This window comes from Bombus fervidus, chromosome 18 (assembly GCF_041682495.2).
Source record: "Bombus fervidus isolate BK054 chromosome 18, iyBomFerv1, whole genome shotgun sequence".
Classification (NCBI taxonomy): domain Eukaryota; kingdom Metazoa; phylum Arthropoda; class Insecta; order Hymenoptera; family Apidae; genus Bombus; species Bombus fervidus.
In genome coordinates, this window is record NC_091534.1 from 8,596,388 (window position 1) to 8,613,941 (window position 17,554).

The following is a 17,554-nucleotide window of genomic DNA, read 5'->3' on the forward strand; positions in this document are numbered from 1 at the left end:
AAATTATGAAATATCATATTATTTAAATGAACTGTATATAGCAATACAGTATGTATAGTAAATGTAAAATAAGTAAGAAATTGCCACTACATTGAAACAAAAAGTCGATGTTTAAAAGTGATCTTATAAACTGCGAAAATAAGCATTTCCAAAAATGGTAAACAGAAATAAACAGCAAACTATGTATTTATTAACATATTTTTCAACAAAACATTTATTGTATTTCACTACAACAACACCTTTTCTTTTTAAATGCTCACACGACCTCCTTAATACGTCCTCATTAATGCAATGAAACAATCATAGACAATAACGTATTAATCATAAGCAGAAAAAATCTATAGCAGACAGAATGAAAGAAATGTAAAAGGAATTTTAATCGAGAAAATGTAAGGGTAAAAAACACGAACGACCCATACGCGGTTCATAAGGCAACTAAACTGTCGGGGTCGACGGCCAGTTCTCTCTCCCTTATTCGTCGGCCCACCCCACTACGAAGGTCGTCCTTTAGGGAAAGAACTCTGACAGAATATCGACTTTAATCAATGAAGGGATTATATTGACCTAAAGTCTGCTAAACGAAAGAGTGCTGTTTATATTATATTTGCATTATATATATATATATATATATATAGCATATTATAGGTGCAATTGGTATAACGTTAATATATACCTATTAAAAATAAATTGGCTGTTTATTAAAAAACTTTTGTTTTTATGATTATAGTTTTCATATTCTTTAGTTTTAGCTATTTTCATTGTACTGCATACCTACGTATGTATACATATACTCTTAGGAATATATTAATTCAATAAATATATGCACATAATCAATGTATATTTACTAATTTCATAATTTAAATAAATATAATCACAGGCAATGAAATTTTAAGTAGAAGTATCACGGATTGTTTAAGGATTAAGCGAGCGATTGCATAGTCAATGCATACATCTCAATTTTGCGCATTTTGTTATAAATCATTTTTTTTTAATATATTTGTTTAAAAATCATTTTTTTTTTTTTTTTTAAGGATTAATATAATTTTAAACTATCGGCAAAATGTCATAATGACTACTTTTTAATGTTATTATTTTTTTATTCTGTTATTATTTTAGATTTATAAATCTTGATATCCTAATTATTTTATTTTGAATAAAATTACTATTATCGATAATGTTATTAAAGTAAAATTGACTATTATCTTTTACCGCACTCTTGCAGTACGTTGAACTCTTATTATACTTTATGGTCTGTTTATGATATAATGACATATCACTTATCTTTAACGATCCAGGAAACATATCAGCAACTAATTTTCCAGAAATCGTCGTCCTGTATTATATATCCTCTCTGCAATATGAAATATATTTTATTACAAATGTTAATTATTTCATGTATTTATAAATATACTACATACGTACATTAGGTTACTTGTTTATTACCTACTATTATCTATTACGTGTTTTAAAAACAAATATACTTCACACATACATATTATATATACATATGTGTATATATATATATATATAATTACTAATTACAATTTAATGATTTCTAAACATTAACGTCTTTTATTACTTAACTGTAATAGTTTCTCAATTTCATTAAATATATACCCTTTTTGCAAACATTTCTTATTTCTTGTTAACAAAAAATAGTGATTTCTAATGTTTTCTATGTTCCTAAATTTAAAACACATAAATATTGTCAATTATGTTTAATTAAAGAATTAACCAGATAATTTTATTTATTCGTTTTATAGGACACATTAAAGTAAAAAAATACTGAGAAAATTTGATCTAAAATGATAGGAGATATTAAAGGAATTTTTGGAAAGTACTAAATATATTAACATTTACGTGTTTAGGTTGGTAGATAACCATTAAATGAAAACTAGTAAAATACTATGCCGAACTGAAATGATATGTAAGATCAAGACTCATGTCAAGAATTATTATATTACATTTAATATAATAGAATCAACGTTAATTATTGTAATAGATGTATTTTGTGACGCTATTGAATGTTCCAAGAAATTACGTTTTGTGTAGCGTAAAACATATATCAATATATAACACATTGGAATGTTAAGAGACAAAATTTATGAAACAGAAAACAAGTCAAATGTCGAAAGAAATAAAAAAATATCAAAAAGTTTCTAATTTAAGTAATGTCATTGTTTATTAAAATTTTTTAAATAAAATATATTCAGCTAATAAATGAATATTTAAAACATATACACACACAAATTATAAAGTAAAATGGATGTGTTTACAAAGTTACGAAACACTGTTAGCAATACAATATCCAATACTGTTCAAAACACTGCTTATGGTTTATCACAATTATCAAATGTCCTTCCTGGTAATCCAGTGACCAGAGAATTTGAAGTAACTGCTCATATAGCAAGTGCAGGACCATCGTTGCTATGGAAGGTTTACAATGGTTACAAAAAATCTACAAAACAAGAAGCAGCGATATTTGTATTTGAAAAACGTATTTTGGATAAATTTTCCAGAAACGATAAAGAATTAATTTTAGAAACATTGAAAAGAGGTATCGCGCAATTAACTAAATTACGTCATCCACAAATTTTAACTGTTCAACATCCTTTGGAGGAATCAAGAGATAGCTTGGCATTTGCCACTGAACCTGTATTAGCTAGTCTAGCTAATATTTTAGGAAACCATAATAATTTACCGCAACCATTACCAACAGCGTTAAAGGATTACAAGCTACACGATGTTGAAATTAAATATGGACTTTTACAACTTGGAGAAGGTTTTACATTTTTACATGGAGATGTTAAATTATTGCACAGAAATCTATGTCCAGAATCTATTGTTGTAAATAGTCATGGAGCGTGGAAAATTTTTGGGTTTGATTTTTGTGCTTTAAATCAAAGCGTTGAAGGTAACCAACCTCAGTGGTCATACGTAGAATATGACGTATCAGCTCCATCTATAGCTCAATCGAATTTGGATTATCAAGCACCAGAATGTATTTTGGCAAGTAGCGTTGGTACAGCTAGCGATATATTTTCTTTGGGAATGGTGATATACGTTTTACATTCTCCAAAAAATCTACTTCTTCATGAATCTAACAATGATTTATTGAAATGCAAACAGTTTTTAGAAAATTTTAAAAGTTCAAATATCACAGATAGGTATCTTCCAACTTCACAGAGCCTTAGAGATACAGTTAAATTGATGTTACATCATAATCCTGAATTAAGACCAGATGCTCATCAATTTGTAAAGATTGATTACTTTACAGATATAGGTGTCAAAACACTCAATTATTTAGACAAAATTTTCCAATGGGATAACTTACAGAAATCGCAATTTTACAAAGGATTACCTCAACTTTTAAAACAATTACCACATAGAGTTATATTACATAGAGTTCTTCCAGCTTTATACAAGGAATTGTTTAATCCTCCAATGATTCCATTTGTTTTACCTAGTATAATCTATGCAATGGAAACAAGTTCTGTGGAAGAATTTAGAGAATATATTTTACCAAACATTAAATCAGTTTTAACATTAGATGATCCACCACAAATTAGCCTTGTTTTAATGCAACACGCGGATTTGTTATTAAGATTATGTACTACAGAAATAATAAAAACAGATATAGTTCCAATGTTATTACGTGCTTTAGAATCAGAATGGGAACAGTTACAAGAGTTATGTTTATCAGCTTTGCCTAATATTATAACAATGATCGAAGGACCAGTGATTAAAAATGCAATTTTACCTAGAATGAAAAAGATTTGTTTATATGGGAAGGGAAGCCGCAGAAAAAGTCTTGGAGTTAAAGTTAATTGTTTACTATGTCTTGCAAAAATGTTACCGCATTTCGATCGATGGCTTGTCCTTGATCAAGTGTTACCTTTTCTCCAAGAAATTCCACACTCTGGTGAACCTGCAATTCTAATGGCCATCATAGGTATTATATTACATTGAAATATTGATTTAATAATAAGAGTTACATAGTTAAAGTTAATATAAATAAAATTAATTAATTCATTTCTTATCAGGTATTTATAGAATGTTATTAAGCCACAGTAAATTGGGAACAAGTAAAGAAATATTAGCAACAAAGATCTTGCCATTTTTATTGCCACTCTGTGTTGAACAAAATTTCAGTCTATCACAATATGAAATTCTATCAAATCTCGTGACTGAAATGATAAATCGTGTAACATCAGAGCACAAAGAAGCTTTAAAACAATTAGATGCCATGCGTCGTGAGACCCAACAATTAGATCAAGAACTTTCAAAAACCTCCACTATGTATAAAAATATTAATTCAAATAATGATGATGTAAATATAATTCCTATAGTTCCTACTCCAAATACAAGCACAAGTTTAAAGTCTATGCAAATTGAAAACGGATTGACAATGGAAGATAAATTTCGGTTGGTAATAATACAAATTATTATTTATTTTCTATTAATAAAGAGTTAAAAGAATTTTTTTTGTGATTAAAGTATGGTTTTAGAAATGTAAATTTTTTAAATTGGGAATATTTTTATTTACAGATTAGTTCAACAACAAGGAGTGCACCAAAGATTACAATCTCAAACACTATTAACACCTACAATTGTTCAAAAAACCACAAAACCTCCAGTAAAAGATTTAACTGACACTTTATTGAGATCTAATTTAGATCAACTAAATCTTTCAATGTCATGTTCAAAACCTGATTATTCGTGGAAATCGTCGAATTCAAATCAATATCAGCACTTCAATTTACAAGGAATGAATGTACAATTAAATCAGAAAGGAAATACTTGTGTTCCTAATTCAGTCATTCCTCGAAACAGTATTAATTATTCTATGAATCAAGGAAATGTTACAACTAATAAGTCAGAATTTAATTCAAATCTAAATCCTAATACAAATAATTTTCCTATCAATCAGTTAGAATTTAATTCAAATCTGAATTTCAATTCAAATCAAAAAGTAGAAAAATTGCCATCTTATGATGTAATGGATCTACTTAGTTAATGATTTTACGGATTTAATACTGTATTATAATGTTCATTATTACACAGGATAGGGATATTAATAAATTATGGATATTAATCTTTTATTATCCAATTTCTGAAATTTTAAGACAAAAGTATGTATACTTTTATCTAATCTTTTAATATTGAAATGTTTATATTATTATAATATGACATATTGTTATAATGATATATTATTACTCTTATATTATTATTAATACAATATTATTGAATACAATTCATATTAGGTACATATGCTGAAAGTTATAAAGAATGTATGTACAATTGTTTACAGTATGTAATATATTCCTTTTCATGTAATGCACTGTTTTAAATTACTTATCTTATTATTAACGAAATTTTTACATCATGTAGAATTCTGTTAATATTTTAAAAGATGAAAGAAAGTAATACATATTTTTAGAAAGAAGATAATAATATTTGATAAATGTAAACATATGTTAGTAAAAAACGTACAAACATATGTCTATTACAGAATTTAAAATACATGTATGTAATTCTTAATGTGTTTTGTAAATATCCAAAATAAATTAAAAATTATTACATCTTAATATAAAATGTTTTTGTGTGTCTGTGTCTGTGTCTGTTATATATTCTAAATATAATATTTGAAGCAGCAAAATTAATATTAATGAATTTATATAATACATATATTGTATATATACATATATAGCAAATTTTGATTCCTAGAATTCCTTGTGCTTATAGATCAGACCGATAAGATAAACAGCATTGAAGCTAAACTATCGTCAGTTGGAACCGATCAATTATTCGTTTAAATAATAGAGAATAACATTTTGTATAATTTTCATTTTCCTTTAGCAGAATTGATTACAACGAATGCCTCTAAAACAAAATTTAAAAAGTTATTTATTTATATAATTATTGTTCTGAATAATCTTCTTTTTTTATTAGTTATTGGTGAGGATAATTTTATAAACATTTTATTAGCATATAAAATATAAAATACAAATATATAAGTATAATACATATATAATATATAATATGCATATAATTGTACTTTAACGGAAATATAATGTGCAAATACATATATGATTTATTACGAAAATGTGATAAGAGTAATGTAGCATTTATTCTTGATTAACGTAACATAAATTATCTTCTTTAATCGAAATGTTTTAAAATATTAATTGCTAAAATCTTTTTTAGTTGGTAGAAATGCGGAAGCATCTTACACTAATGCGCTCCTATATCTAACACGTGAATATACATGCGTATGACACATTCAATAGCAAATCGTAGTATTATTCTCGTTTTTTATGTATTTTCATTATACATAATTAGTTTTATTTTAATAAAATATATCTGAAACTTAACAATAGATAATCTCACAAGTGACAGATTTTTGTGGGTTTATGTACAACGTGATTTTATAATTTGCAAATAATGAGGTTAAGTATAAAATATAATAATAAAGAACTGTTTATTAGAATTAAAATTAGCATATTTTGTATTTTTTAATTGAATCGTTTACCGCATTATTTAATATTGACAATTAAATTTTTTTTTCATTTCTTTAGCTAACAGTTCAGTGTAAAATATACGCGCGCCAAAAATTATGATCAGTAATTGTGATTGAACATACATGTTGATGTAAATAAATAGATTTTTGTTTCGTAATGTTACAATTCAAATCATGTCTTTTCAAATACATTGCTAAAAATATGAACCCACGTGGTGCATCATCGAAGAATAAATCTAATACAATGAATTTATTAACACTGCAGCAAAAGAAGACAAAAAACAACCACCTGCATTTTAATGCAAAGTTAAAGGTATGTAAAACATTTATGGATAAAATGAATGAACGTTAAATAAATTAGTTACATATTAAAACATAGTAATGTTGATAATGATCTTAAAAATTAACATCTTAAAACAGGTACTTGGTAGTGGGGCAGCTGGGACCCCATCCTGCATATATTTTTTAACTGATCATAGTAATTATATATTTAATTGTGGAGAAGGCACTCAACGCTTAAGTCAAGAACATCATTGTAAATTATCCAAAGTAGGAAATATATTTGTAACACATTCTTCTTGGAAAAATCTTGGAGGTATTCCAGGTTGTCTTTTAACAGCACAAGCCAATGGTGTAACAGAAATAAATATTCATTGCCCAGAAGGATTTGATGACTTTATAGAAACAATTAAATCATTTGTGCATTTACCAACTTTAAAAATTACTTATCACTTAATCGATGAATCTAAACAATATGAAGATCATATAATGAAAGTTTCATATGTATCTATAACAAAATTTTTAAAAGATACTAAAGAAAGTTCTTCAGATTTGGTAGATAAAGAATATAATATAAATGCAAATCATAAGAGAGTTGTAGATGAAGAAACGAACAAACAAAACACTAAAACAGAAAAGAAAATGAAAAACACTCCACATTTAATATGTTATATTTGTGAAGTCCATCCACGACGTGGAAAATTATTAATAAGTAAATGTATAGATTTTGGTGTACCACCTGGACCACTTTTAGATATATTAAAGCATGGAATGGATGTTACTAAACCAGATGGGACTGTTGTTCAAAGTAAAGATGTATTAGAACCAGACAGTCCTAAAACCACCTTCATAGGTACTTTTGAAAATATATAACCATATCTCTAGTGTATACACAGTTTAAATATTATCTAACATATATTAAGTTATTAACTTACTTCTTCAGTTTTTAATAATTTGTAATATTTATAAATAATTAAAAGGTGTTTTCTAGAGAGCAAAGATAATTTTAGGTATTATAACTGCATCTAATTAATATGTCAAATTATGATTTTTTCTACTACTAAAAATTTTAAATATATTCTTAAAAACTATTTTTAGTTGTAGAATGTCCGACGGAAGAATATTTGGATCCCATTCTAAATCATCCTACTTTCTTAAAATATCAACAGACAGAATCAACGGAAAAAGAACATGAAGTATTTTGCATATTTCATTTCACTCCTGAAAACATTTTCACTACTCAAAAATATCAAGATTGGTTAAAAAAATTTTCCTCAAATACTGAACACATAGTTTTAAACAATGAGAATACTTGTATGGGCAGTGAAGCTGTTTATAAAAATCAATATTTATTAAATATGTTGCATCCTGAAATATTTCCTTTATTAAATAAGGATTGTTTTGAAAAAGATAAAGAAGTAAGTTATATTAATCATGTTATTTATTTATTTAGCTTAAAAAATAATATATCAAAAATTTTATATGATTAAATACTTGGAAAATTTTTTATTTCAGACTCAAAGTAATAATATCCATCGTGCAAGAACAGCACAGACATTAGGAGTACGTCCAGTACTAAACTGTTTATTTAATGATGAAATTTACAAAGAGCCAAAGACATATATTGACAAAGTTTCAGAAATTCCTGACTTTACAAGGGTTTTAAAAGAATCAAAAACAATTATTAACGAAAAATCAGCAGAACTTAATTTAGATACTATTTCGGATTATCCACGAATTGTGATGTTAGGTACTGGTTGTAGTATACCAAATAAAGTTAGAAATACAAGCAGTATTCTTTTACGAATTAATAAGGATTGTAGCATTTTATTGGATTGTGGAGAAGGTACCCTCGGCCAAATTATTAGGTTTTTTGGAACTTCAGAAAGTCTCAACATTTTACGTAGTATTAAGGTATATTATTTATACTTTAAAATGATAATTAATAGAAACTTATCTGTCTAATATGTATACTTTCTGACAAAAGATATAATTCTTTCTTTTTTTAGGCTATTTATATATCACATATACATGCAGATCACCATTTAGGACTTACTGGTTTGCTTTTAAAAAGGAAAGAGGTCACAGATGAAATGTTGTATTTGATAACACCAAAGTGTATGACCCCTTGGTTGAATTATTATAATGGCCAATTTGAATCTGTTGTACAGCAATATATTTTAGTGCACAGTGGTGATTTGTATTTAAACTCTCATAAGTTCTCAAAATTTTTTGAAACTACATTTTACAATAAATTAAATATTAATGAAATTAACACAATTCATGTTGCTCATTGTAAGGAAGCATATGGTATTTCTATCACTCTTCAAGATAACAAAAAAATCGTTTATAGGTAAGATAAGTAAAATGCTGGTTATAAAATTAATTAATATGATATATCAACAATTTTATAAACAGAATCCTATGCTTTATTTCAGCGGTGATACTATATTTTGTCGAAATCTTATAAAATTAGGACAAAATTGTGATTTATTAATTCATGAAGCAACCATGGAAAGCGGTCTTGAAGCATTAGCAAAAAGTAAATTGCATTCAACAACTTCTGACGCGATAAAAGCTGGAAGGTTTATGAATGCAAAATTCATCTTACTAACGCACTTTAGTCAACGTTATTCAAAGATTCCTTTTATTCCAGACAAAGAAGCAAATGTTGGAATTGCTTACGATAATATGGAGTTTAGATTGCCGCAATTATCATTGTTGCCTCTTTTCTATCCATGTATAAAAATAATGTTTAATGAATATAACAAAGTAATGGATGAATAAACACTAAATACTATAAATTCTTTTTCTCCTTCTTAAACGAAACATGTTCATTACCAACATTGCATATACACACGTTATGCATATGACGTTTTAAAATTAATTTTAAGCTGCGAAATAAATTAGTATATAACTGATACATGGTTAAAAAGTACAAGTTACTATTTAAAATAAATGTATAGCGTATTATTAAATATATTGCACAAGAGTACTAAAAACAAAACATAATTTGTTAAATCAAATAAATTTTTCTTAAATCAATCAAATATCAATCAATAATCAATCAAGCAAAATATTTTATTACTATATTATTGGAGTTGTTTGAAAGGTTACAATCCTGGAAAGATGGTAATGTTTGAAAAATTTTAATAAACAAATGTTTAATAGCAGAATTTATTGCTTACATAATGCATTTAGTTCATCCCGCTTTCCTCAGTACGATAAATAACGTAAATTACAGGTAATATCGCTGAAATAACGACCTTAATATCAACCTTGTTTGTGTATAAAAAAATAGAGAGCAGATAAAAAAGGTATTATATAAAAGGTAAAAAGCATATCGAAAAATAATTTTTCTTTTTTTTGTCGAATATCAATAATATTAATACATATTAAACATATTGAAACTCGACAAAGGAAAGAAAAATCTTACTTATAAGCTAATCGATAAATTACACGCCCACAGAACTAATACTAATCGATATATAAAATTTATGGTTTTAATGTTTCCTAAGCGGGCTATGACTTAACTTTTTTTCATAGAAATAGCTGTAAAAATGTTTTGACCATTGCACAGCTCACGGAATGTGAATTTCTTATACAGAAAAAGCGTGACCTCAAATTATACAGATTAATTCGATTATTGCATCGATTTCTTCAAAGACATTGTACACTAGATAGCAAGTTTACATTAGTGAAATACTTGTGCGTTTATGTTAGTAGTGTATGGTTCAATAATGAAAAGGAAATATGTTTATTATATGGAATGATTACTTTTATCAACTGAAACGCTATGTATATTACTTATTGACAATCTTCGAAATATGCTGTCTAGTGTATGAATTGCTTTATAGGAATTCAACATTAGTTAGTTATTACTGATATGAATATATTAATACGAAGACTAGAAAGCAGAATTTTTTTAAATACTTAAATGATCGGTCAAGTTCTTCATATTATTTATTTTACTTTTAAAAAGGAAATTATTAGCAAGGTATTTCTCAATGATTACACAGTGAAGCTACCAATTAAAAGAAGTTGTAAAATGTCAAAACTATCTTTACATTAACAAATGATATAAGAAATTTTTTTATTAGTTTCAATTAAAGATACTGCGATTGAAAGAGTAAGGAAGTTTAATATATACATAATAATATTCTTACATAAAATTACCGATCAGTTAAGTATTAAATATTGAAAAATAAATAATATTGCAAACAATACATTAAATCAAAGAAAGTAAGTTTTAATTTACATGATCAAATATTATTCAATTACTCTATGGTCGAAAGACAGTAAATCATGTTAAATTTTTCTTTAAATTATTAAAGTACGATGTAATAACCGCTAATTATTCTGTAAACATGCGAATGATCAGTCTTATACGGTATTTTATGAATAGGAAAATTCGTAGTTAGAAGTATAAAAAAATCGTAAAAAATTAATTTGACGATGTACTTCTAATTAAGTACTCGGTAGGAGCTCTTCCCGTACTTGTAAATATTAGATTAGATTACACTCGAAGCTATAAAAAGGGCAATGGATTTTAGCTATGTTCTTTTAAATCTATACTTTGCGTTATTTTTTAATTCTTTTCATTTCTCATACTACAACATACGAGCATAAAAAATAGAAGTTGTTTAACCCTGTAACAAAGTCCTTGGCCTAAATTGCTTATTTTTTCTTCAACCTTTTTATGAAAAATTGGAATATCTATATCTACTAAATATAACTTCTTTAAATGTATAAAGAGTGAATTGATTGAATAAAATTTTAAAAGAACATAGCATAGACATGATCGTTTAGTTGATTAAAATTCCCACTTTGTAGCAGATTCATAATCTGTTTCACCAAGACGCAACGCTCCATTCTTTCCTGCAGTAAGATATCTTCCATCGCTATGTTTAATACAAATACGAGAAGGTTCTCGTAATTCTAAATAGAATCCATCAGAAGGTATATCAGAATCTACGGTTACGCCTTCGCTATCTGCGTGCCAGTACTTGCCATTTTGACCTGAAATAAAATTTACTTTTCATGAAAAAGTACTTTGTAAGGCCTAATTTTTTAAAAGTCTAGTTGACGTTTGAAATACACTTATTGAGTTACTATTACATTCTAAAATTAAAATTTTTAATTTTTCGTAATAAAAGAAAATTTCCAGTAAATCTGTATTATTTAAAACTATGATAACTGTAACTTTTCCATATTGACGCAGTTACATTGTTAAGATAATTAATGAATAAGTTTGTTACCTTTAAATCTAACAATTCCACGTTCACATCTTTCTACTCTAATAGTTTCATAGATAGCTTTGTTGCACTCTAATTTTGAACTAGCTGCACTTTTGGGCCCTACAAATCCTTGTTCACAACGTAATACTAAAACAGGTCTGTTCATCAAATAGAAATAATATTTGCTAACATCTGAATCCAATCCGTTTACAGAATCGGCATTAGCATAAAGATGGCCAGAACGCTTGGTTGCTAAAAATTTGCCGTTGTTAGCACGTAGGGCTACTGTACCATCCTCCGATTGCCAAATCAAATCAAACAAAGCATTGGAAGAACGCTTGTGTTCTGATGCCTGAATTCCACCTCCTGCTTCAAGACTCCAGTAACGATCTTGCATGGTACGTACATACCATCTTTTAGTTACACGATCAAATTCTAACTGGAAAGTTTCATGTCCAGAAATTTCATCTTGATTAGCTGTCACATCAACTCCTGGAATCACGATGAATACTATTATCAAATGAAAAGACTTCTGAGAGCGACATTAATTAGTGATCGTAGTTAATTGATATTAGCCGAATAAATTGAAATTTACAATTAAAAAAATATACACTTGCTTAATTTAATAATAACTATTAAGTAATACAATTTAATAATTGAGTATTATAAACCAATCAAATGAGACAATTAGGCCATATAAATAGAAAGTACCTTGTTTTACAGATACATATCGTTGATTTAAAGCAGCAACAAAAGAGGCTTGTGGTAACGATTCTTCCAAAGAGAACAATTCATCTCTGGTCACAGTTGTTGATCTTGATTTTAGGACAGCCTTACTTCCAATAGGTGCCAAATATGCCCCATACAAATCTCTAATTAATCATAATTTACATTTTTATGCTAGTTATAATCTTTAAGGCAACTAAAAAGTTACATAAACTATAAAGATATAACATACATGATGACGGGTAACCAAAATTTATTTGAATAAAAAATATCTTATTTTTATTAATGCATTTTGCTTATGAATCAAAGTGTATATAAATAGTTAAATTATTCTGTCATAACTATATAATAGTTGTAACATAATATATTATAAGATATAAACAATCCTTTTAGTAATATTTGTGAGGAAATATTTTAACATCAAACTATAATAATAAAAGATGTATTAATAACTCTAACCTAAGTGCAAGTAGTCCAGCATGGAATTCAGCAGCATAAAGGCAATCCCGGGTACAAGAATCCAAAAGTTTTCCATCACGCGCCAAATATTTATTGTTACAAGTATGTAGAGCATAGTGACCACCTTCAAATTTGGAATGTTCTTCACCATCATCTTCTATCGAAGCAGGACGAAATTCTAAAGTAAAAAGTGTATCTTCACCCCATGGAACTGGTGCATCTACATGAATTTCATCTTGCGTTGCACTTAAGTGAGCAAACCGTTTTCTTCCAGCAGATTTTAAATTTACCTAAAACATATTTATATAACAAATTAAAATTAATTTGAAATACATTTTAAAATAATGTAATATATACTTTTTTATGATAATATACATAAAAAAGGGCAAAACTCTTATTAAGTATTGATGAAAATTAAGTTAATTTTTATAGATATATTTTAATCTAATATACAATATTATGATAGAATATTAATAAACATTATCATTTCTCTTAACTATAAGAAATACTTTTCACATATTTATGATTTTAATTTGATTTAAAAAAAAAAAAGAAATTTGATTTCTAAAAAAATTATAGCAATATCAAAATCACTTCATTCTCTATAAGATTTTTAAGAATCTATAAAAACATATTATGTTAATGACCATCATTTAGTAAATACATTTATATTCACTAATCTTTCTATTTGCATCTGTTTTCGAATATTTGAAAATCTTTGTCATCTTGCTCGATCATGTCATGTGACGGCATGGTATCATATGTTATTGGATTTTGACTTTATATATTACATTAAAATGATAACAATATGTTGTTCCATTTAAAAAATATTGGCGATCTTAAAATCTTGAAGAATTGAGACAATTTTTTTTCTTTTCTTCGAAACACAATATTTTCTTCTGACACCTTCTCCTATTATCAAAAATAAGTGAAATATTGAGGATAATCAAGTTATGTTATTACTCTATATATTGATAAACATAATTATATTAGTTCTAAGCTTTTGATTTCTGATTCTGTAATATATAAGGAAATTATTTACCTGAGGTCTAGCAGCAAGATGTACCAGCCAATACTCTGCTTCACTGGGGGCTTTGGCCATACATTTAAGTTCATCCTGACTAGAACCCAGGAAATATCCTCTTTGAATATTCTTCAGGGCCCACCTCCCACTTCCTAATAAATTATAATCAATAATTTAATATAAAAATTAACAATAGAAGTTTTTTAACTTATTTAATATTCTTTAAATATTTTATATAGAACTATTTTCAGTTCAAATATTTTGCTATTCTATTCCATTGTGTACAACCTGCTCTTGCAGATTGTTCCTATTATGAACAAAAACTAAAAATTAATAATAAAAATAAATTATATTATTATGTCAAATAAAAATGTTATATACCATCTGAAGCTAGTTGTATTTGGAAGGCGCAACCGGGATCACTGGGATCTTCTGCTTCACAAGTAACATTTCCAAACTGATCCACTGCTAAGTAACGATCCAAATGGGATCGAAGGAAAACCTGCTGTTCACTACCTTCTAGAGTCCACAATTGTTTTTTCTTTAAACTTGAACCATTTGCGTTAATTTTAAATCCAAAAGTTTCAGCTGTAAGATACTTAAACTTTCCGTTTATTAATCCAACCTACAATAAATTAAATAAATATTTTTAAAAATCAACTTTTAAAATGTCTCAACCAATTGGATTAATTTAATTTAATTGCAATATATATAATTCAATGTTATTTAGTTATTATTAAATTAAGATATTATTAAAATGAATATTAAATCTCCTTTTTTATCGCTCTTAGTTTATTATTTTAAGTTTCAATTCATGCAAGTTTTAAATTAAATATTCTTTGTAAATGTAAGCTAAAACAATTTCTATACGTTTTAAAACTGAAATAATATATGAAGTATAAACATATATAATAATATTAATTTTTTAAAACTAATATATATCGTTTTCAGTAATTGATAATTACCGTCCATCCTGATTTTTCGCTTGCATTTTCAGGACCGACATTTTCAGCACCGTTAGCCTGCATTGTTTATTTCAGCGATTCGGTCGCTATACAGAAACACGTGTCGCAAAAACCCTTCGATTGATGCTGCTGTTAAATAGAAACTATGTATGTAATAAATATATAAATAAAAAGGTAATAAATGTTAGAAGATACGCTATTAATACGCTATTAAATTATTTAAAATGAAAATAAGAAACGTTTATAAGTACACTCGGAAGTATTCGAACATTTATCGCAAAATTTGTTTATGAATATATTATGTGCATTATGTGAAACCTTCTGAAATTTCATTTAGCACTACAACATAACGCGATTATCGTGATTATGATATTAAAATTTGAAATCAATCCGAAAATGTTTATAGAAGTTAGGTACAAGACATTTATTACAACAAGCAGTTAATGAGTAATTAGTATATACAGATACAAATTAATATACATTAGTAATAGTAACGGTTTTAAACATGCAGTTAATGTTAAAGATGATCTGACTATAGTTATATTGTGGTTTATTAATACTTTATGAAGTATATGCTGCTTCCAACAAATATCTTGTAACTTCCATATACATTTTCAGATCCGTTCGAAATTTTACCAACGTAATTACGATAGTCGTATCTCGTTACAGTACCAATGACATTTCAAACTATTTCGTATAATATACGCATAAAATGTTTCGAGAAGTGCTGAAATACTCTCGTCAGCCACTGTATATAGATACAGTGCATCTTACAACGGTACAACCATCCTATTTGTGTTTCAGGATTGAAATTGTTTTACACGAGCATACACATATAACCCTGACCTCCCCGGAAAGATAATTTCTAAAATACAGTTCCCAACTTAGAATATCACTTTTATTCTGAAATTTTGTCCTCTCCTAAAGCATATTTTATTTTCAACCCTCAACTTGGTGACTCATTTGTACGTGTTTCCGCCTGGGTGGGGCCAACTTCTTCTATATGAAAATGTTAACAGTACTGTTTCGTGCTTTATCAATTACTTTTTTTCTTTTTTTTTTTTTTTTTTCCTTTTTTTTTGTTCACAAGCGAACCTTATTAATTTCTATTGATCGTCTATTTTCTTTAATCGTAAAAGAAGTATGTTGTACTTTTTTATCCATAAATTCTAACGCTCTTTATTCTATGCTATGACAGTTCTTCAATATCATTACCTTGATTAGATATTGTAAAGTAAAAGATGATATGTAATTAAGTATGCGTTAAACGCAAAATAAGTGAAGAAATTATATATAAAGAAAATTGATCTTTTTTCATCATTTAATTTATTTATACCTTTTTTTCTTGTTGTTTTATTATCGTAGTAAATATTTATTTAACGAAAATTTGTAGTAAAAATTGTTTCAATTACTACTTACTAATTACTACAAATGACTAATTTTTGATAATCTTTTTATATCTATTCGCTATATTATCGGGCGATATAATTACATTCATATAAATATATGTAATATATGTAATATTTTAAAACTAAATTCTTGCTAAATTACTAGCAACAAGAATAGGAAACTATACAAAAAAAAATACAAGAGTATAAGACTCAAAAATCGGTTAATTAAACCGTAATACAAAATCAATAACACGATACGAAAGCCAGAACAATGACTGGCGTTTCATCCACCCAGCTTGACAAAGCTATCTTTAAATTGTAAATTGTAAGTTGTAAATCGATTAAAGTGACAGAATAATAACAAATAATAAAGACCGAAGGTTCAAGTAGAATTATGGAAGAATAAAAAAAGAATTAGTCGAATAAATCGAATAAAGTAACATTGAACTGAAAGATTCTAAATAATACTTTTTTTTTTTTTACTAAATATCAAGAAAAATTAGATAGAAAATAAAAAATAATTATTTTTAAAAAGGCAATTAAATACAATGATCAAAGCATAATATACAGTTATCATGCGAATTTCCTTCAATCAGCCAATAATCAGTAAATATTAAATAAATAATATGTTCTTACATGTCTATAGCTTAAATTCATAATTTTTATTAATAAATATATGATATACATGTATAATAAAGATAATTTAAATAAATTGATTTAAATAAAGCATTATGATTTTGTTGCCAAGTAAATCAAGTATACTCACTAGACAAGAAGGAAGGCAGATATATGTGCAAGTCTTGAGAAAACACTAAAAAACAGACAGAGAAAAGTACCGCAAGAGAGGTACGAGTCACGAGCGACGAATTATATTCGTCACAACAAAGATACCCAGCCAGCAACTGACTTTGGATCGCTTGTTCTTCTCAGTTTGTGTTAAGGATCCTTCAGGA

The 17,554-nt window shown here is 26.9% G+C and overlaps 3 protein-coding genes across 4 annotated transcripts; 2 read left to right on the forward strand and 1 right to left on the reverse strand.

Annotated features, from left to right (window-relative positions):
* The first annotated feature begins 1,885 nt into the window (after positions 1-1,885).
* LOC139996675 (SCY1-like protein 2) lies at positions 1,886-5,102 on the forward strand. The gene is made up of 3 exons (XM_072021199.1): positions 1,886-3,952; positions 4,044-4,425; positions 4,549-5,102. The coding sequence occupies exons 1-3, from the start codon at positions 2,263-2,265 to the stop codon at positions 5,015-5,017; spliced, it is 2,541 nt and encodes an 846-aa protein (XP_071877300.1). The 5' UTR covers positions 1,886-2,262; the 3' UTR covers positions 5,018-5,102.
* A 1,589-nt stretch (positions 5,103-6,691) lies between these two features.
* On the forward strand, positions 6,692-9,594 carry Rnasez (ribonuclease Z). The gene is made up of 6 exons (XM_072021200.1): positions 6,692-6,833; positions 6,941-7,652; positions 7,898-8,217; positions 8,315-8,713; positions 8,809-9,152; positions 9,238-9,594. Exons 1-6 carry the CDS (start codon positions 6,723-6,725, stop codon positions 9,584-9,586), a joined length of 2,235 nt encoding a protein of 744 aa, XP_071877301.1. The 5' UTR covers positions 6,692-6,722; the 3' UTR covers positions 9,587-9,594.
* A 366-nt stretch (positions 9,595-9,960) lies between these two features.
* On the reverse strand, positions 9,961-17,534 carry Singed (fascin domain-containing protein singed). Of its 2 annotated transcripts, none has more exons than XM_072021201.1 (8): positions 17,368-17,534; positions 15,211-15,339; positions 14,627-14,870; positions 14,264-14,397; positions 13,222-13,511; positions 12,748-12,908; positions 12,058-12,528; positions 9,961-11,818 (listed from the first exon to the last, which is right to left on the reverse strand). In XM_072021201.1, exons 2-8 carry the CDS (start codon positions 15,271-15,273, stop codon positions 11,613-11,615), a joined length of 1,569 nt encoding a protein of 522 aa, XP_071877302.1. In that variant the 5' UTR covers positions 15,274-15,339; positions 17,368-17,534; the 3' UTR covers positions 9,961-11,612. The 2 variants fall into 2 exon arrangements, with proteins under 2 accessions (XP_071877302.1, XP_071877303.1); XM_072021202.1 differs by having other exon boundaries at positions 15,211-15,353.
* Between the last annotated feature and the right edge of the window lie 20 nt (positions 17,535-17,554).

Excerpts from the sequence above, each read along its gene's own strand:
- Singed (XM_072021201.1), bottom strand. The coding sequence starts at position 15,273 with ATGCAGGCTAACGGTGCTGAAAATGTCGGTCCTGAAAATGCAAGCGAA. Across the intron at positions 14,398-14,626 it reads AATACAACTAGCTTCAGATG|GAAGTGGGAGGTGGGCCCTG; the intron begins GTATATAACATT and ends ATAATTTATTAG. Across the intron at positions 13,512-14,263 it reads ATCTTGCTGCTAGACCTCAG|GTAAATTTAAAATCTGCTGG; the intron begins GTAAATAATTTC and ends AATATGTTTTAG.
- Rnasez (XM_072021200.1), top strand. The coding sequence starts at position 6,723 with ATGAACCCACGTGGTGCATCATCGAAGAATAAATCTAATACAATGAAT. Across the intron at positions 8,218-8,314 it reads GTTTTGAAAAAGATAAAGAA|ACTCAAAGTAATAATATCCA; the intron begins GTAAGTTATATT and ends TTTTTATTTCAG. Across the intron at positions 8,714-8,808 it reads ACATTTTACGTAGTATTAAG|GCTATTTATATATCACATAT; the intron begins GTATATTATTTA and ends TTCTTTTTTTAG.
- LOC139996675 (XM_072021199.1), top strand. The coding sequence starts at position 2,263 with ATGGATGTGTTTACAAAGTTACGAAACACTGTTAGCAATACAATATCC. Across the intron at positions 3,953-4,043 it reads AATTCTAATGGCCATCATAG|GTATTTATAGAATGTTATTA; the intron begins GTATTATATTAC and ends ATTTCTTATCAG. Across the intron at positions 4,426-4,548 it reads ACAATGGAAGATAAATTTCG|ATTAGTTCAACAACAAGGAG; the intron begins GTTGGTAATAAT and ends TTTTATTTACAG.